Source organism: Girardinichthys multiradiatus, chromosome 20 (genome assembly GCF_021462225.1).
Source record: "Girardinichthys multiradiatus isolate DD_20200921_A chromosome 20, DD_fGirMul_XY1, whole genome shotgun sequence".
Lineage (NCBI taxonomy): Eukaryota > Metazoa > Chordata > Actinopteri > Cyprinodontiformes > Goodeidae > Girardinichthys > Girardinichthys multiradiatus.
In genome coordinates, this window is record NC_061812.1 from 45,243,124 (window position 1) to 45,265,150 (window position 22,027).

The following is a 22,027-nucleotide window of genomic DNA, read 5'->3' on the forward strand; positions in this document are numbered from 1 at the left end:
CTCTCTGGAACACAGTTTGCTTTTGTCGAACTCAGAAAATAAAGTCAAGCCGCGCTTGCACTGTAATTACCCTCATTCATGAATGAATACTGGATACACAAACAGCAATGACACTCTTAGATCAAGTTTGTAGAGTTATGTCAGCTTGCCAGCAAGGAGATATGCGTGCCGTGCTTCTCCTGTCCGGTTCCTATGGGGATCCGCATGGAAAGAGATCCGTTTGTTTAACACGGGATTTTCATTCAAACAGTGAAGTCACAGGAAGTCTGCTGTTACTCCTTCTGTTCCTAGCTGTGCTGAAAGTAGGTTCATGTGATTTATTTTGAAAGTTCCACAAAAGTTCTTACTGGCCTTTAATGTTGTAACCCATGAATGGGTCCCAACAGCGACATTGATTCAAACCTAAATGTAAAATCAAATTGCTGCACCCCCTTTTCTCTAAAATGCATAAACTTGGTTTTCCTTCCATTTACTGCACCATAAACTCAAAATATCTAATATTTTCTGTAACTTAACTCAGTTTCTGCAGCCAACACAACATCATCTGCATATAACAAAAATCCTAAATTCAAACCATCAATACATCAATACAAACACCAAAATTAGCTTGCTTAATTTGTTCAGCTAGTTCATTGATACAAAGAGCAAATAATGTTGGTGAAAGTACATCTCCCTGACCTCGCAAAAAAATGGGAAACCAAACAGTCAAAAGGTGATTTACCTGTAAACATGAAAGCAGATCCTTATAAGGATTGTGGAAGCTGAAAACATCCCAGTTATTGCATGGCCATCTTACTCACCGGACATGTCATCCATTGATCATGTTTGATCATGATCATGTTTTACCATTGATTATGTTTGATCATTGATCATGATCATGGGATGCTCTGGATCGGCGTACAAGTCAGCGTGTTCCAGTTCCTGCCAATATCCATCAACTTCACACAGTCATTGAATAGGAGGGATCAGCATTTTGATATGCTACTCATGTGAGGTGGATGGATTATCTCGGCAAAAGTGCTCCCTAACTCACTTGAGAACAATGCCCGAGAGAAATAGGCATTTTGTGTACACAAAAAAAGTCTTAACATCTTTGGGTTCAGCTCATGAAAACAACAACAAAAGAGTTGCGTTATATTTTTGTTCAGTGTATATACAGTGCCTTGCAAAGGTGTTTACACCCCTTCAACCTTTTCCTATGTAACAGCTACAAATCCCAACGTATTTTATTGAGACTTCATGTGAAAGGCCAACGAAAAGGGAAATAGTTTTGTTAAGTAGAACACAAATGAATGGATAATAAGATTTGTTTTAGTTTCTAATCTTTTCTAGTTCATAAAATATTCACTTCCTTTGACCAGCTTCCTTTTCCCAGTTGAAGGAATAAACACGTCATAATGGTGCCACCATGTTTCCTAGGATCGATGGTGTGATCAGAGCGATGTGAAATGTTTAGTTTTTCACCACACATACCACTTTGCACAATGACCAAAAAATTTAGTTTTGATGTCCTGGCTGTGGCAAACTGCCAGCCAGGATTCTCGTGGCTTTCTTTAAATAGAGGCAGCTCTCCTGTAAAGGCCAGATTTGTGGAGTGCATGCCTAATAGTTATTCTGTTGGCAGATTCCCCACATAAGCTGTGGATCTCTGCAGGTCCTCCAGAGTTACCATGGGCCTCTTGGTTTCTTGGTTGATCTCATTCTCGGGCCCACCAGTTTACATTTGTGCCATACATTTTTCATTTTTAAAGTACTCCATGAGGTGTTCAAAGCATGGAATATTCATTTTTAAACTGCTTTAAACTTCTCCACAACCTTATCTCTGACCTTTCTGTTGTGTTTCTTACTCTTTATGATGCTGTTTTTTTCTGTGATAAGGTGTTCTTTGACTCCTTCACCAAACTAGGATGGTGGACCCTATTAACAAATTTGAAGGCAATTAATTGCACTGGATTTCATTTGATTCCATCAGAGTTAAAGAAGCTGAATACAAATGCAAGCAGCACTTCAGATTTTTATTTGTAAAAAACATTTAAAACTATTTATTTCACTTTGCAACCATGCAAAGCTTGATGTTGTTCATTAACATAAAATTTTAATAAAATACATAGTTTCCTCAGCTGGTTTCTTCCACAAAGCTCACATACTTCTTCTGTGTTAATGATTTTAAGGCAAAGTAAGAGTGCTCCCTCCTTTTTCTGTTCTGCTAATAAGCAGCCACACATCCATTCACCATATTCCTATAGAAAAGGTATTTTTTGTCAGCAAGTGTACAAATTTCAGTTACACATGTTACATCATTATTACTATGTGGAAGTGCATTTTTGCTGAAGAGGAGGTGGCATTTAGGTTGTTTATAAAAAAAAGTCCATAAAATGCATGAAAGTAAAATTAAATCTGCTCTGGACTTTAATCAGTATGTAAAGAACTACATTTTCTAATAATGAGTCTCCCTCAATAAAAAAAGGTTTCAGTTTAAAGTTTTACGCACTGTACTTCAGAATAAAATTTCAGGATGCAGCAAAAAAGGTAAAATTCCCCGGTCTCATCTAGATGTTTAAACTGTTAGCAGAGGAGCAGAAAACTGACCCATTCTCCTCAGCCATTTCGGTATTTTCCCCAGGGCCCAAAAAAATGCTATAATTGTAGTTCAGAGGGGAAAGAAACACCCTAGATGTATGTGTTATCAGCAGCTCCAGGCCCTGTTGCTAATCTACCTTTCCTGTGCAATATGTCTGAGAGTCTGTGTGTTGCCACATGAATAAGTACCTGCTCTCATGCCATCTGTTTGACATTTTCTGTCTGCTCCCCCTATCTCGGGTTGAGGTCAGAAATGATCCCCTTATAGATACAGATTTTGACACGCTCCTAAGTCTCATACTCCTCACTTTCACTGTCGTTTGCCTTATTACTGATTATGTTTAGATTAAATATCATTTAGGAATTTTAAAATGTGACTTTGACTTCTTGAGGGTCTGTGGTACTACTATGCAGCATTGCTGTTTTTCGTTGGTTTTTAAGTTTAAAATGACTATGTAGCTTTTTTGCAATAATGACTTGCATGACATTTTATACATCTGTTAAAATATGACTTAGTTTGTACTATTTTTCACTTTTAAACCAATAAAACATGAAAAAAAAAAACAGTATAAAAAGTGACAGATTCAGCAGTAACTGTGGTTGCTTTTATTCAGGTTCTCTTTAGCGAGGAAAGCTCTCAGCAGAGTGAAGCAGACAAAGTAAGGGTTACCGACAGCATGGCTCTGCTCTCCGGTTTGAAAAGCAGTACAGTCTACCTGATCTCAGTCAGGGCCCAGAACAGTGCTGGACTTGGACCCTCCAGCACCTCCTTCAGTGTCACCACCAAGCAAACACGTGAGTCTACACACAAAACACAAGATGGGATATCACCGTTTTAAGAGACTTGGGGTAGTTTTATAACAAATGAAATGTGTCTTACCTCTAACTTTTCATTCCTTCACTGTTAACATTTGTTGTATTAAAAACACAAGACACAACTTTTCAGAATTTGATTTGATTAAAGTTTGCTAATAATCCTGCAAAATCTCTGACTCAGAGTAAACAAATAAAACCTTGAAACCCTAAAAAGTTCACCATAGAGTGAAGGAGTGATGTGAGGTGTAATACTTACAACATGATTAACGACACATTTACAGTTCTTAAAGGTAAAAGCATATTCAGTTTGATTCAAGGGTTTTAACCCATTTTAATATTTTTTCTTGGAACATAAATGCATATTAGTTTGTCTAATTAGGTAAATATTACATTTCATCCATTTGTAATTTTTTTTTGCATGTTCAATTAAATGTTCTGAAAAAGATCATAGTAGAATATTTACTTGTTACATTAGGCCTAGGGTGAAACAGTCCATGATAATTCATAACCAACAGAAACGAAGATGTGACAGATGTGATACAATTTCTGCTGTTTGAAGTTTTCTGAAGTTTTCCACACAACTGAAACCTGATGAAACCATAAGAAACCAAATGAAGTGACAGCCTTAAATCGCTGTTACCCTAAATCACAGTGGAAATTTTTTTGGGTGATATAATTACCTGTTATGGCCCTTTTTTTTAGCTGTATTTCACTTTTCAAAAACCCTAAAACAAGTTTCCCTACAGTTTTTCTTACTTCAGGGCGAGATTAGGGTGGCAGTATGATTAGCACATTCGGTGTTGTTTTACATTCACATACATTCACTTGGAAAGATTTAGTAAAACATATTTAGCATTGGTGTTACATACAGAGAGTCAAGTGATTAATTGCAATCTAAATTAAGTTTTGATGTTTTTTACAGTGCTGTTTTATGCTGGATCACAACTAAGTGCACAATCCAACATTATGTAGCGCAACTTTAAAAAGTGGCACCAAAACAAAACAGAGAGGACTCCCAGCTATCACAATATTCTGCTATTTGGGAACATTCAGGTTTCTCATGCTGCTACTGTGGAGAAAGAAAGATGGACTGAACCTGAACTTTATGTCAGTGTACTCACTGTAACTCTTGCAAGTCTCTCGGACCAGAGGGGGTTTTTCTAACAGTTGCGCTTTCACGGTGCATTCAAGTACATCTGGTAGATTGGATTGTCTGGATTGTCACTGGATTGATATCAAAAGAACTCCAAAGTGATTTAAACCTCAAATGTCTGAACAGTCTTATTAAATTCCTAAACAACATTGATCTTTTTCAAGTGGTTTTATTGTTGTATCATCTATCTATCCATCCATCCATCCATCCATCCAGATAGCTCTAGTCAGTAGGCATGGGTCATTTTTAACAATTAAAAAAATACATGATTTCTGTCTCTGCAGGATCTTTTTTCTGATTGTACTGAGCACAAATTAAAACTGCCCATTTACCAACTGTTGCCTGGTGCTGTCAGTCAGCTGTGTGTCAATGCGGAATGAATGGAAATCCTATCTGTCAGTAAAATTAACACCTTAATGCAGGCTCCCTGCCAGGCAGCTAACATCCTATCTAACTAGTTAACAACTTGTCAGGCTTCCAGTTTCATTTTGCCAAGAAAATAACTGAGATTCTGTGCACCATATCTGTTTATTGTAGAATTATAACATCTTTTTAAAGAAAAACCATAAAACCTTTTAAAACTCTCTACTGTCTAAAGCTTGTGCTTCCACTCAAACAATAAGTGCACTGTTACTCCAGTATGAAAACATCAGTTCAGATGCCCCCAATGCATATTTGTTTACATAACTTACAGGAAGTTTCAAGGGTCTGTATACTTAAAAGACCAAATAGCAAAACAGACCTTCAGAACTCTGGTGCAGTCTTAGGTGTATCTTTAAAAAGTCAGATAACCTACCAAATATTAGAAAAGTGGTCAGAATTTTATGCCTGATAGATTTAGCTTTAATTGTAGTTCTTCCAAAGTAAGAGCTTCTGTAGTGACAACAAATTTTTTTTTTATCAACTATTGATTTTATCAATTTGCAGTCTTGCAAAAATGACTGAATATTAGAAAATCTTAGAACATTCTAATAAATCTTGAAAGACATTTTTGCACTAAATCAGTCGTTCTCCAACACATGTTCCGGTAATATAGTTCTCCATTTTAGACAGAAGACCATCTTTGGATCTGTCTGTGTTTCCCCAGCTTGTTTTCTGTTTTGTGTCACACCTCCAAATGAATCAATCTTTTGACATTCACATTAGTTCTGTGCCTGCGCTGTTCTTGCACCGGGCCGCCCACCCCGTTGTGCTCTCATTTTTACTTGCTGCATCTATTAAAGGTGCATTTGGATGTTTTCTTTAGTGGATAGCTAAAAGATTATGGAAAAATGCAGGGAGTAAATGTAAAAAAACTATTATTATTCTTAACAGTAGTCTGCTAAGAACTGCTGGCACTACTTCTGATATCCTCAAAGAAACCAGAAAAGCAGCATTTACTCTATTATGAAAAGTATTTTCATACTTATTTTTTTTAGCTAATTAAGGTTCCTTTATAAACAGTATATATTCTGTATATTCTAGTTGTGTACCTGTATGAAATTCAATCAGTATGATGGCATCAAGCATTTCACTTGTGCAGTATTTCAATTGCTGATTCGTGGTTTATTTGTTCCTTTACTTCTGCATCAATTAAAGTAAATAAAAAGTGTTTTCTCTGGAAATATTTTAAGAACTTGAGGAGCCAAGGTCTGAACGTTAAAAGGAGCTATGTGAAAGTTTTGTTCTTCTTTTTAAACCGTTCTGTGGACGATTTGTTAGCAAGGGATCAAGTCAACTTAATCCCTGATGAGATTTCGCTAATAACAGAAAAGCAAATAGGCTGTTATATTTTCAAGATGCACAAAACATGTTGGAAGCTGGACCAAGATAAAGATGGAACAGCAAAATAATAAACATACATACGTACGTACACTGTAGTTTGTATCTGTAAGGGAAAAAGATCTAAATAAAGTTTGAGTGCTATAAATTACTTTCTAACTATTGTACATCGTCAGGAACATTATGGAGTTTTAAAAAAATCTGACCAAATCTGAACATTATTGAGGTACTTACTGGAAAAATTAACCTGTAAAGACATGAGTGCTGCCTCACAATGGGCTTCTGATGTCATCCCTTTTAATAACCTGTTGCACACATAAACAAGACACAGATGCAGAAAGCATATAACCTTAATTTTTCTTGACATACTTTTCTTGAGTAAAAATTCACAAACATTTGATTAAATGCAAATTCCTGATAAAAAGATGGCTCACTGCAGAGTTAGAAAGCGCTACATATAACATCAGTGTATTCGCTCATTTGTCAACATTATGTCTGTATAATTACGTATCTTGCAGCACCAAGGCAGCCCCCTGGGGCCATTCAGTGGAACCTGACCAACTCAAAGATCTTTCTAAAGTGGGAGCACGTCAAGGCGTCACAGAATGAATCAGAGGTGACGGGATACAAGGCAAGTTTCTCAAAGAACTAGCAAATGTCTGGAAACAAACAAGGCCTTAGCAACTTGCATCTAAGCAAATAGCTTTCTCATTGCGGAGGAAAGATAGACCTCAGCACCCCGGTGTTACGATATGGATTGGCCCTGTCTGGCCCTTCAAAATTAAAAGATCTGTTTGAGATGATAAAATGAAGAGCGTCAGGCGGCAGAGAGAATTCAGCTTCTCTAACCAATACAACAACAAATCATATTTGATCCACTTTGCATACTTTGTGGGGACAAAAACACAGTTTTGGATTATTCTTTTCACAATACATATTCCTTCCACTGAGATATGCAGCCCTGGTCATTTAAAAGATAAGCCTTTTGTGGAGCTGTGGTATAAGGACGCTCATGTGCTGTAGATATGCCTTGTTCATTAAAGTGCCTTATGCAAAACCTTGTATGGGGGGAGGGTTTCTAATATATTTTCATATTTCCCATTAAATTACCTTATGCAAAACCTTGTATTGGAAGGAAATTTCTAATGTTTTCATAGTTTCAAAAATATGCATTTAATTTTCCTATTTCATCTTCATGTTTCCTATAAGGGTCAGTGCAGGACACTTTTATAACAATGAAACAGCATGACTGAAGGTCTTAAAATAATAATGTTTCAAAATAAAAATGTTTTATGCCCTCTAGTTATTCAGTGTTGACTCATTGGAACAAATGATGTCCTCAAAAGACATTTTGAACTATTAAAAGGCAAAAAGAATTCATAATTTGACCACACTGACATCACTTATTTTAAAGTAGTGCAATCTAGGTAATTATGCTAACCCAGTTCTGGATCAAATATGTATTAATCTAGTCCTTGACTGATTTAGCAAAACAGGGTTGAGCCAGTATACTGTATTAGGTTTTCAACTCACAAAATGGGTCAAAGTGACCAACGGCTAATATTAATGTTATCAATAAGTGGGTTAGAAATAATTTTTCTTACAGTGCCTGACAAAAGTATTCACACCCCTTGTATTTTCTTATGTAATTTAAATGTTTTTCAATCTTATTTTATGATGCAACTGCACAAAATAGTTTAAGTTGGTGAAGTGAAATGAGAAAAAAGTATATATAAAAAGAATAAGAAAAGATAAAACAAATAAATATATATATATATATATATATATATATATATATATATATATATATATATATAAATGAGAAAAAAGTATATATAAAAAGAATAAGAAAAAATAAAACAAATAAATATATATATATATATATATATATATATATATATATATATATATATATATATATATATATATATATATATATAAGTTCTGGTCAGCTGCTATGCTAACAAATGAAAAGTGATGGATTCTTCTTCAGCACAAATGTAACCGACTGTCATCAGCCAGATAGGTCTTAGAGGGGACATATCATGCAAAATCCACTTCTTTAGCCTTTAAATATATTCTGTTGTGTACTTGGGAGTCTGGAGACCAGGAGGGCAGGGAAGTTGAATTTAGTCTCACCAGGTGTTGCATCTTTATATTCTGTTTGGGTCACTTTTTTTTTTTTTGTCTGTTCAGTTTTCTCCATAATCTATTATGTTTGTCCAACTGTTACGTCACAGTATTTGCTGTGGAACAGCTAAAGAAGGTCATGGACTTCCGGCTGATCAATTTTGCATTTCCGCTATATTTATTTCTCGCTGCGATTGTGTATTCCAAGCTCAAATATGCCTACGCTGAAAGAGGATAAGTTTGGTTCTGTTGTTGGGCGTATTAATCCACACAATTCATTATATTGTCCCCCAGCATCAGAACCTTTTCAAGGTGTCTGGGTAAATTTAATTTTTATGGAAATCTACCCACATCAGTAGAGAAATTCCTGATTCCCCCACTTCAAGGAGGAGTGCCTTCAGCAACCTTTGTCAGTACCAAGAAGGATTTGCTGAAAGATTTCTGATTAAGGAGTCAGTTCCTTCTGTCTATGGAAACGATGAACACAGCAAAGCAGTAAGATGAAAGTAACACTAAAATGACAACAAACTTTATTTGAGACATTAATTTATTGTGTTGATATGACATCTTGGCCATTGTTTTGAAAGCAGTAGCATCGTGCCTTCTGCTTATGTTAGCGCTGCGCTTTTAGCTCCTTGAGGACATAACCGTACTGCATGTTTTGAAGAGAATCAGAATTAAAATCAGCTTTATTGTCATGTTTTTACAGACAAACAAGGAATTTGAATCCAGTACACTTTGCTCTCAGGATTTTTTTTGTGAGGATTTTTTTTTATATCTTTAATTAATAATAGAAATTGAAAATATATTTTTTTAGATGTACATTTATACACAATTGACTTTACAACAGAATATAATGTGAGATCAGTCCAAGTATGCATGGTATTGTTCTGGAACTCTGACTGTCAAGTGTTCATCAGAGAAACAGCCTGGGGGAAGAAACTGTTTCTGTAGCAGCTGGATTGAGCAGACAGCTCTCTGTAGTACCGACATGGAGGTAGAAGCCTAAACTGTTTATGTGCAGGGTGTGTGGGGTCTGCAGAGATTTTAGTTGCCCTTTTCTTGACCCTAGACCTGTATAGGTCCTGGATGGAGGGAAGGTCAGCCCTGATTATTCTCTCTGCAGCCCTGATTGTTTGTTGCAGTCTGGACCTGTCCTGTTTGTGGATGGTTGTATTACATTAACAGTTTTACATTGTTTTTGCCATTTTTGCCTTGTTTCTGCTGTGCTAGTGAAGTCTTATCAAACTACAAAAATGGCCGTACAAGTTAAAATGGAGCGCACCTTGACCTGTATGGGGGCGGGGTGTGAAGTGCCTCAACAGCTTTTAAACAGACCGCTCCAAAACATGTTGCTCTTAGATGCTCCTCAGAACAGGTAAAAGGGGGGCCTGTAGAGCTACAATAACAAGGAATTCAGACCAAAGCATTTGCAGTTCCACTTTATATAGACCACATCTGAATGATTTAAGTGTGAAAAGGAAGGACTTACAAGCATGATATTTACCCTTTTAAGTAGCCAACTGTCAACAAAACAGGTCAACTCGAGAACAATTTCCTTCCTCACTTCAAAATCTCAACACAGACATACAGGGGTTGGACAATGAAACTGAAACACCTGGTTTTAGACCACAATAATTTATTAGTATGGTGTAGGGCCTCCTTTTGCGGCCAATACAGCGTCAGTTCGTCTTGGGAATGACATATAAGTCCTGCACAGTGGTCGGAGGGATTTTAAGCCACTCTTCTTGCAGGATAGTGGCCAGGTCACTACGTGATACTGGTGGAGGAAAACGTTTCCTGACTCGCTCCTCCAAAACACCCCAAAGTGGCTCAATAATATTTAGATCTGGTGACTGTGCAGGCCATGAGAGATGTTCAACTTCACTTTCATGTTCATCAAACCAATCTTTCACCAGTCTTGCTGTGTGTATTGGTGCAATGTCATCCTGATACATGGCACCGCCTTCAGGATACAATGTTTGAACCATTGGATGTACATGGTCCTCAAGAATGGTTTGGTAGTCCTTGGCAGTGATGCACCCATCTAGCACAAGTATTGGGCCAAGGGAATACCATGATATGGCAGCCCAAACCATCACTGATCCACCCCCATGCTTCACTCTGGGCATGCAACAGTCTAGGTTGTACGCTTTTTTGGGGCTTCTCCACACCGTAACTCTCCCGGATGTAGGGAAAAAAGTAAAGGTGTACTCATCAGAGAACAATACATGTTTCACATTGTGTGTCTTCTATTTCTTTTTGGAGCCTCTTTTTGCATATCTTCCAAAATTCTGAGTTATGGATTTGGTCAGCTGGTCTCTCAATGCAATTGATCAAATTTTCTTGACGAGAAGACAGGGTGAAGGGTTCCCCCTCTTGTCCAGACAGGACATTTTTCTCCGGATACACGATGGACTCCTGGCAGAAGTGGAGGATTGTGTGTCTGTCGATATTGTCAATCGAGGATGTCGAAGATGTGTACACAATTGGGTGTTTGATAGCAGGATTTCTGCTTTCTGGAGTTGGCGGTTTCCTGGCATATCGAGAAATTTCAAAAAAACGTCGGCAGCTGTTCTGGCCATTGTAAGGCTGCCTGGCATGTATGATGGGATCTGCAGAGCGATCAACACTCAGACTGAGATTTTATGTGAGCTGAATCGCAGACTGGATGTGATACTTACACAGGTTCGCAGGCATGTTGCGGTTCCTGGACTCAGGGGTGAAATGGGATAAATCTTGGAGAAAGTTGTTCGCTCAGATCTGGCGGAAAGGACCTGGAATTTGGCTGTTTGCATTCGCCATTGAGAAGCATCAGCGAGACTCTCAAGGCTGACGGAAAATTAAGAGTCACCCTAACCCAAATAATTGTTGTTTTTCTGAATCTGGCTCCCCTGCACAGCCTTGATGACTGTCTATCTTTAACTTCTCTCGGAAGTTATGTAAACATGACGCTCTGCCCCCTCCCTTCCCTGAGGACATCTTTGGACCAGCTCAGAACTGTGTGGCCGGTTGATGAACATTCCATCGTATCATCAAGGACAATGGCCTTTGTGACAGTGCTTCACGGACTTACTTTGCACACATTCACATGCACACACACACGCACATGCTCACGATAAACATATGCACTAATGAGCTAATTACCTCTATTAGAAAGATTGGATAAGAACCAGCTCTTACCAGTAAACTCCCAAGGATTATTAGTGTCATTTGATTTGTTTTTCTGTGTTTGATTTTCTTTATCATTGTAATGTTTTTCCTCATGTACAGCACTTTGAGTTCCTTGTTGCTGAAAAGCGCTATATAAATAAACTTGACTTGACTTGACAAACTACAGGGGTTGGACAATGAAACTGAAACACCTGGTTTTAGACCACAATAATTTATTAGTATGGTGTAGGGCCTCCTTTTGCGGCCAATTCAGCGTCAATTCGTCTTGGGAATGACATATACAAGTCCTGCACAGTGGTCAGAGGGATTTTAAGCCATTCTTCTTGCAGGATAGTGGCCAGGTCACTACGTGATACTGGTGGAGGAAAACGTTTCCTGACTCGCTCCTCCAAAACACCCCAAAGTGGCTCAATAATATTTAGATGTGGTGACTGTGCAGGCCATGGGAGATTTCCAACTTCACTTTCATGTTCATCAAACCAATGTTTCACCAGTCTTGCTGTGTGTATTGGTGCATTGTCATCCTGATACACTGCAACGCCTTCAGGATACAATGTTTGAACCATTGGATGCACATGGTCCTCAAGAATGGTTCGGTAGTCCTTGGCAGTGACGCGCCCATCTAGCACAAGTATTGGGCCACGGGAATGCCATGATATGGCAGCCCAAACCATCACTGATCCACCGCCATGCTTCACTCTGGGCATGCAGCAGTCTGGGTGGTATGCTTCTTTGGGGCTTCTCCACACTGTAACTCTCCTGGATGTGGGGAAAACAGTAAAGGTGGAATCATCAGAGAACAATACATGTTTCACATTGTCCACAGCCCAAGATTTGCGCTCCTTGCAACATTGAAACCGACGTTTGGCATTGGCATGAGTGACCAAAGGTTTGGCTATAGCAGCCCGACCGGGTATATTGACCCTCTGGAAACAGGAGAGTTGAGGTGCACATTTAATTCTGCCGTGATTTGGGCAGCCGTGGTTTTATGTTTTTTGGATACAATCCGGGTTAGCACCCGAACATCCCTTTCAGACAGCTTCTTCTTGCGTCCCAGTTAATCCTGTTGGATATGGTTCGTCCTTCTTGGTGATATGCTGACATTATCCTGGATACTGTGGCTCTTGATACATCACAAAGACTTGCTGTCTTGGTCACAGATGCGCCAGCAAGACGTGTACCAACAATTTGTCCTCTTTTGAACTCTGGTATGTCACCCATAATGTTGTGTGCATTTCAATATTTTGAGCATAACTGTGCTCTTACCCTGCTAATTGAACCTTCACACTCTGCTCTTACTGGTGCAATGTGCAATCAATGAAGACTGGCTACCAGGCTGGTCCAATTTAGCCTTGAAACCTCCCACACTAAAATGACAGGTGTTTCAGTTTCATTGTCCAACCCCTGTAGATACAACAGTGTATCAACCTTGCACCACACACTTTAAAATCTGACGCCCATTATATTAGATTAAAATTACTTGACCTTATATGCTGACAGAAACTAGATAGTGCTTTGCAAGACAGACTAAAGTTTGACAAAATATATTTTGGTATTTTTATTTTGGGAGATTTTGTGGCAAGAGACCTCATTACTCCCCTACATAACTGCATAGAATATTGCCCATCTGTACTGACTTGCTGACCAATTATCCGGTCAAAGAGTGAATATCTGACATAGCTAACACTAGCCTCAACAAACCATTTAGCAGTTAAAAGGTTAATGCTAACGTAAGTAAATTAGCCCTGGTCACTAGTGTGAGATTTAGTCCTTAACACAACTAACATAACTATGAAAAAATGAAGTTTATTTTTTGCACTTTTACACATTAAACTTGGCAATTCTTTTACCTTTTTATTTAAAATGTAAACAGTTAAAAATCTTTATATTTCTCTATGCTAAAACTTAATGGGTCCTGATCAACATTTTAGTTTGCTTCTGCCTTTGGCCAGCTCTGCCCGAGTCACTTTTTCCCATCATAATATGCAATGAAAAAGATTTTTTAACATTTATCCATGTTGTCTTTCAGGTTGTGTATCGCCAGACCTGGCATGGCAGGACTACCATACTGGAAACCAATAAGACCAGCATTGAGCTGCAGGTCTCTATTGGAGAGGACTACGTCATTGAGATCACAGCTCTGACTGAGGGGGGCGATGGCACCAGTAGTGGTCCCATTCACATACCAAAGATGTCCAGTGAGTTTCAAAGACTTTGCAGTCTAGAATTGATTAGAGGTGGAAACAGACAGAGGAGCAATGGGATTGAGGCTTACTGTGTCACTAATCCCCTAGAGGGACTGATACTGTACATGAACTTTAGCATAGTTCGTACAAGGTCTCTAGAAATAGCAATAACAGTATTTGAATAAGCCAGATAGAAAATGCTAAAAATAAAATATAAAAAAATATACTTAGTATTTCACTGAAGACCTGCACTCTTAGCTCCCATAAGTTAGCTTATGATAGGAGAAAAACATGTGGAGCATCTTTAAGCCAATGATAGGAGGACAAGAAGATACGTTTGCAGTATCTCACATGAAAAGAATAAAGTACAGTGAAACTGAAATTTAAAAAGGTGTCAAACATTTTATGCAGTCGTTATTAAGTCTGGGTGTAAAATATGATCAAAAATGAATAAATTAAATGGTTAGGGAAGCAGTGGTCTCTGGTAAATAAGGCTTAAATGAAAAAAAAGAGATATAAGCACTAACAATGTCATCGTATGATCAGGATTTTGGTGTTAAAAAGAGATCTGCCATTATTTACGGTTCTTAGATTTTTCGGTTAAGTTGAAGTTTATTGTGATCAAAAACTCTGGAAATCCAGGTGTTTAGCAGATATCTAAAAGCCTGACACATGGATTGCAACAAATGCTGGTAATAAAGCACTTTATGCAGTGTTCGGATGGCATGCCTCAGACCAACCTAAGAGTAGTTTTTAACCTAAAAATCTAAAATAATATAATCGTGACAGGTGAATCACAATCGCAGAAGTATCTAAATTACAATGTAAAATAATTTATTTCATGAATTTGTGATCAAACTAAAACATCAGAAGACCTGCTAACAGTTTTGTTTACAACCTGCTGTGTTACAGCTGCTTGCTTATTTACATCTAAAGCAGGTAACAGAGATTTTATCATTCAGATCAGATTATAATACCAGATGTGGTCGCACATGCTTAAAACTGTCCACCTATACCTGAATCAGCCAGGACCCATTTTTCTATTTACAGTGGCCTGCAAAATGTATTCACACCCCTTGGTATTTTTTGTTTTGTTGCCTCACAACCTGAAATTAAAATGAATTATTTGAGAGGTTGCACCATTTCATTTACAGAACATTTACAGAACAAATTTGAACATTTATTTGTTTTTGTTAAAAAGGAAAAAACAAATAGGACAAAATAACAAAAAAACTGCTCTAGCTCCTTCATGTTGCATGGTTTTCTCTTGTGAACAGCGATATTCAAGTCTAATCAGAGATTCTAAATTGTATTGAAGTCTGGACTTTCACTAGGCCATTCTAACACATTTTAATGATACCCCTTAAACCACACGATTGTTCCTTTAGCAGTATGCTTCGGGTCATTGTCCTACTGGAAGGGGAACCTCCGTCCCAGTCTCAAATCACAGGCAGATTGGCAGGTTTTCCTCAAGAATATCCCTGTTTTTAGCACCATCTATCTTTGCCTCGACCCTGACCAGTTTCCTAGTCCCTGCTACTGAAACATTCCCATAGCATGATTCTGCCACTACCATGTTTCACTGTTGGGATGGTGTTCTTGAGGTGATGGGATATGTTGGGTTTGCACCAGACTTAGCGTATTCCTTGGTGGCTGAAAAGTTCAGTTTTAGTCTCATTTGACCAGAGGACCCTGCTCCATAGATTTTGGGAGTTGCCCACATGCCTTTAGGCTAACCCAAAACGTGCCTTCTTATTTTTAACATTTAATAATGGCTTATTTCTGGCCACTCTTCCATGAACCCAGCTCTATGGAGTGTACAATGTATTGTGGTCCTATGGACAGATACTCCAGTCTCTGCAACACCTTCAGGGTTACTTTTGGTCTCTGTGCTGCCTCTCTGATTAATGCCCTCCTTGCCTGGTCTATGAATTTTGGTTGGCGGCCCACTCTTGGCAGGTTTGTTTTGGTACCATGTGCTTTTATATTTGAAGTTGATTGGATTTGATGGTGCTCCGGGTAAACATCAAAGATTTGTTTATTTTTATAACCCCACCCTGACTTGTGCTTATCAACGGGTTTGTCCCTGACTTGTTTGGATAGCTCCTTGGTCTTCATGCTGTGATGCATCCTGCTTAGTGGTGTTGCAGCCTCTGGGGCTTTTGGGAAAAGGTGTGTTTAAACTGACACATCATGTGACACTTAGACGGCACACAGGTGGATTTCATTTTCAAATCTTTTTTTTTTTTATGTAAATGTTTTTCTCGTTTCACTTCACCAACTTAGACGGTTGTGTGCAGACCTATTGCTTAAAATATGATTAAAAAACATTAAAATTACTGGTTGGAATGTAACAAAACAGGTAAAAAGCCAAAGGGGTGAATACGTTTGCAAGACACTGTAGCAGAATCAATTTGCATCCCTGACATGGTAAGCCAAACCCCTGATATCTGCATGTTAAAATATTATACAACCCAATAGGCTAACCACTCACCATTGTCTTTAATCTGGCATTTATTAACACATGTTCTGCTCTAAATTAAGACAAGACTGTAAAATACACAAACTACAATACAACACCATACACAGTTCCTGCGTATGGGACTTTGTGTTAGAAATTATACATGGAAAGCAATTTGAGAATACAAATTTATAATTTATAATGTACAGCAGACATCTTGGTTTCACATACAAACATCGATTATAATGTGCACCACAAACAATTCTGTAACATTTGACTAACCCCAAGCTACATACTCAACATTTTAAGCAATTCCTCCTACCAAAGGCTTTCACATTTCCCACTCTGTTCTCTACAATGGATTGGGATATGATTTAATTGCAAAATACATTGTAGATACGTATATATGGAGCCATTTTATCTTGCTAACTTATTTTCTTATCTTCTTAGGTTTGAACTCAAAAGGATGTGTGGGTCCAATTCCAGCTATTATGCACCGTTTGCTCTTCTTTGTACTTAATTTATTAATGCATCTACTGTTACCTTTATATTAAAATTAAATACAGTGCATATTTTCTTCTACATGTGAGATTTGTCGAACACACAGCAGCAACTGTAATATTTTTGAGCCATTGGTTTCCAAAGATTGGACACTCAATGATGGAAACTTGGTGAAAAGTGCGACACTCAGACAACAGCACAAAAGCATCCTGCTGGGCTTCAACACTGCAGAATGCATAAATTTGTCAAACCTGGAAATCAGACCTTCTACCCTTTCATTGAAAAATGAATTTGAGTGCGGGTTCATGTCCCAGTTTCCCGTTTTATTTTTCAGTGTGCACTTATTTTGCATTAATGTTGAAGTCCTGTTTCGATTTTAAACTTCTACTTTTGTGCACACATTTCTCTGTCTCAACCAGTAGTTGGAAAGAAAAGCTTCCCATCATGCTCCGTGCTTTGTTCTCTGTGAGGACAAACTGTTGAACCTTAACTTTTTTACTTGAAAAATTGTCACTCAGTATGAAAGAAAAACATTTAGGAAATTGTAAATATTTGCTTTCTGTTACCTTTTCTGCAGCCGCCCTGAGTTAATGAGCATACACTTTTATAATACAGGTAAGAAATCTCCCAAGATAAAATGTATAGCACTTCTAGTTTTCTAACTTGCATTTATTGCAAGGACACATTTCCTAGCTTGAATCATGTACTGAGTGTTAACACTGCCCCAGTGCATTTCATCATTTAGCTCTCTGTATGCATGTTTTCCTGCAAAAACTGTGCAGTCCAAATTTGTACTGGTCAAATCTACATAGTTTATGGTATCATTAACTTAGCAGCTCAGTAGAAATTCTCAAAATGTTAAATTTTCAACCCAAAGGATAATACTTGTAAAGACCTGAGAATTCAAAACCTGCAGGTTGAATATAAAACAAGATATTATACTTGGTCAGCCTATTTTGTGTCACATTATGCTGTAAGTGACCTTTTTTATAATTAAAATGTATTCTTATTTTTAGAAATACTCTCAAAACCCCTAGTATTCCATGATCCAGGACGTTGAAAACCAGTGGCCTAAACTATACAGTATAGTGACCTGCTGCCTTTCAGTTAAACATTTATCTGATGTCCTGCATTGCTTACCTTGTGTTACAGCTAGATTCTTTATTATACCCCCCTTTACACTGGATGAATGCCCCGCAATGCTTTCTATGATGTACACTACCTGCAATTAGGAGTGATCCACAAAAAATCTGTATTTTCCACTGATCACCGTGAGCTGATCACACTGAAGATCTTAAAGTAAGAACTTGTTTTTTTTTCAGTTGTGCTCCAAATACTGCAAAATATTATAAACCCAGTGAGCTCCTACTTTTTCCATCTCCTCTTTGTAAAAAGCAATGGCAGGACCCATCTTTGACATGCACATTTAGCTTTTAAAGCGAAGCCTGAAAACTCGCAACTTCCCTTGCTCAACCAGCCTTGCACATTATGGGGGTGTGTGCACTTCCCCACAACTGGGAACCTTTTCCACAGGTGCATACCAATGTAAGAATTATGATTATTGATTAATTAATATTTATCCAGAATTATAATTGAAAATCATAATTTGAATTTTTTTTTTATTTCTTAACCAAAAATCATTACTTACGAATCAAAATCAGAGATGTCCTCTGGTGCTGTAATTATGGCTCAAAGCCCTTGATAATTACAATAAAATTATCCGTAATAATTGATAACTATTACTAGATGTCACTGTTTAATTAACCACTTCACCGAAGGTGGGGAAACTTTGACCTTATTTGACAGACAAATTACCCTTGCTCAAAATAAACACAAACGCTTTCTCTTTATCTACGTGAATATTTATTAAATCAACAGCCCTGATACACCTCGCTATTTTGATTCAATAATTTTCACCTAATCAAGCATGCAAAAATTCCACACAAAAGGGGTAAAATAACTAACTAAACAAGATAAAGCAACATTGAGTGTGAATGAAAGTCAGACCAGCAGTTATAGCAAAACTATAGAAAATATGGTACTCCGCGAAGCTTTGGGAGCAGCCTCCACCAGGCTGCAGTCATGAAACATCCAAAGTTGGAGCTCAGTGAAACATAAAGGGTCATAAAACTTTTAGGCAGCAACCAGTGGAAAAACACTAAGAGTGAATTCAATTCAATTCAGTTCAGTTTTATTTATATAGCGCCAATTCACAACACATTGTCTCAAGGCACTTCACAACAGTCAGGTACATACATTCCAATTAATCCTAACCACTGGACAGAGCAGTCGGAGTTAGCTTTTTATTCAAATTGGATAAAAAGTTTTTCTATCTAATGAAACCCAGCAGACTGCATCCAGTCAGTGACTTGCAGTATTCCCTCCTCCCGTATGAGCATGTAGAGACAGTGGACAGTGACTGGCGTTGACTTTGCAGCAATCCCTCATACTGAGCATGCATGTAGCGACAGCGGAGAGGAAAAACTTCCTTTTAACAGGAAGAAACCTTCAGCAGAACCAGGCTCAGTGTGAGCAGCCATCTGCCATGACCGACTGGGGGTTTGAGAGAACAGAGCAGAGACACAAAAAGAACACAGAAGCACTATTTTGTCAAATCTTAGCATGGTGATGTACTGATCCGAAAATGTATTGGCTGTCTGTGTATATAGTAAGTATTTGTCCCTCGTGACGTTCGCATGCTCTTACTACAGCATATAATTCTGCAGTCTGGGCTGAACATGTATTGGGTAGAGATTTAGCTTCTATTATCCTATCGATGGTTGTTACTGCATAACCAACTCTATTCTTTCCATATTCATCTTTAGATGCTGAGCCATCTACAAACACAACACATGAATCTGGTATAAGGGTTTGAGAAATGTCTTGTCTGGGATTTGTGTCTTCTTCAACTTTTGCTTTATAAGAATGTGGTTTTCCATCTTCTGCAGTAGGTATTAGAGTACTTGGATTTAAAGGGCACATCTTTTTAGAGTTATGTTTGGCTGTGATAATAATAGCGATGTCAGTGTGATATGCCTTGCATGTAGCGTCAGGTGCTTCTCTTAATATTCCAGACTTCAACATATCTTGTATTACTGATTTAATACCTTCTTCAGCTTCTGGCTTGAAGGGGTATTGGCGGACTAATGGCCTTTTTTCAGATATTAGTTTAACCTTGTATGGTGGGAACCCCTTTATAAGCCCTACATCAGTTGATGATTGGGACCACAGTTCAGTTGGGACAGCAGCTAGGGCAGGATGCATGTTGCTCTCTTTGCTCTCAGCTAAGCCCTGTATTTTTCCCTCTGCCTCATCTAAATGTGTCCTTGGATGGACTTTGACTGTCTACCCTAGAGTGAGCTTTCAGATTTCTGTATGAGGATCTACCTTTGACAGTGTCAGTGCTGTTCCTGCAGAGGTTTAAAGCCTCTGTTTTTCCAAATTCTTATTATTCTTTTTTAACATATTTTATAAAGTAAGTCCTTATTACATTTAAAAATGAGATCAATATTTTAGGTAGTTGCTATTATTTTAAATAATGCTTGGTTTAGTTCTTATTAAAAATAAAAAATAAAAACTCACTCACTGATGAACACAAAAAATGAAGGGCATATTATATCTTATAATCTTAGTTTATCTTACCCAGTTTTATAGATACACCATCCAGTTTCAGTCAGCTTTGTATTTAGTTCAAGTAACTAAAGTTTGTTTCAATTAACTCAATTTTCTCTATTTCAGTCCAGTCCAGTAATTCTGTTAAGGTTCATTTCATACTGTGTTAAGTTCGAGTGTAATTCAATCATTTTGAACCTGACTGGAAAAAGTCTAAACGTCTGTTAAAATCTTTTTGTTTTACCATAGAGAACTGACCTAATATTATTATGGTAATGTTCAGGTCTCAAATGTTTACATAACATGAAACAGACATTTATTTCACAAAAACAGAAAGTCAAATACAGACATTTGGCCACAAGAAAGTTTAAATACCCTGTTTGTAAAAGAATTGTGAAAAATTGAAGACGGATCTATGAACTTTCTTATGGTTATCAGTATTTTCAATACAGGTAGAACCTTTGCTATCTTTATATGATTTTTCGGAAAAGATTCTGGAAACCTTATCAAGATATAAGTTTGGCAATGATCATCAGAACATCAGACCTTTATTGGCGCTTTTAAAGTCCCTCAAAGATGCATTACAATGAAATCAGTCATTCCCATTCACACACATTCACACAAGAAAGTTTCAGGTACCTTGTAATTTTTCTAAGTTAACTTGGTGTTATTTTATGAGCTCAATTTACTCCGTTCTTTTTACTTTTATAGCGCTTATTCTATTCCCTCACAGGGGAATAACCCTTAGTCGTTTTATTTGGCCCCCTTCTTGGCGGGGCCCTACCTTAATTTGTCACTATTCCTTTCACGGTGGAATAAAATCATCCCAATGCAGCGTCCTTACCGGAGACGCACTACCAACAACTTTTAAGTACTTTTCTTATGAACTGTATTTTAAAACTGTCTCACCTCGGAGTTGACTTCTTGGTGACTCTCTGGACCCTGTGAGAGTCACCCCGCGCCGAGGAAGGCGATAACCCACTGGCCAGGTGTGAATTCACACACACCGGGACTTTCAGCCTCTCCGGCTAATGGAGGCTGTGCAGCGGTGCTTCGCTCGACGTCAGGCTTCCCCCACGGATCCCAGAGTCACTGTTAAAGCAAAGAGAAATAAGGTTATTGAATTACTCCGGCTACGAAGGACCAAAGAATGTTAGGTATTATTTAGTCAACTCAGAGGTAAGAACGATACAGTCAGAGTTACTTGCAGCAAGGGTAGCCCACTTTGCAGTGCAATTACAAAGTTTTGACACCCTATCTCTTTATTTATATACACAATTAAACAGACAGTTCAGACAGGGTGTGTGAGACAGAAAGGAGGCTGGTTCTCACGAAGATAACAATCATCTCACACACACAGGGAGGAAGGCATAGTGCAGGTGCCTTGCAACACAAAGTTTTTACATGAGTGATAACAAGTTTTCGCACCCATCCAACACCCACAAAGGGTCTCACTGATGGTCATTGTTATATTAAAAACCACAAGGATTGGGATACCTCTCTCTGTCAGACTGATTAGAACCACTGGAAAAGAGAAGGGGTCATACAGGTATCAGAAATGGAGGGTGTGTTTGCACCTCAACCATAACAGAGACGGTTTAGGCTAAACCTGACTCCCCCTTACGCCAACCAACAGGGAGGGAAGAAGACGGA

At 38.0% G+C, this 22,027-nt stretch overlaps 1 protein-coding gene across 1 annotated transcript in view; it reads left to right on the top strand.

Annotated features, from left to right (window-relative positions):
• LOC124856364 (contactin-3) overlaps positions 1-16,815 on the top strand; it is a 253,125-nt gene extending 236,310 nt beyond the window's left edge. The window contains exons 20-23 of the mRNA XM_047346720.1: positions 3,195-3,375; positions 6,829-6,941; positions 13,644-13,812; positions 16,712-16,815. Coding sequence (XP_047202676.1) covers positions 3,195-3,375; positions 6,829-6,941; positions 13,644-13,812; positions 16,712-16,815 — 567 coding nt within the window. The remainder of the gene's footprint in view (positions 1-3,194; positions 3,376-6,828; positions 6,942-13,643; positions 13,813-16,711) is intronic.
• The last annotated feature ends 5,212 nt before the right edge of the window (positions 16,816-22,027 follow it).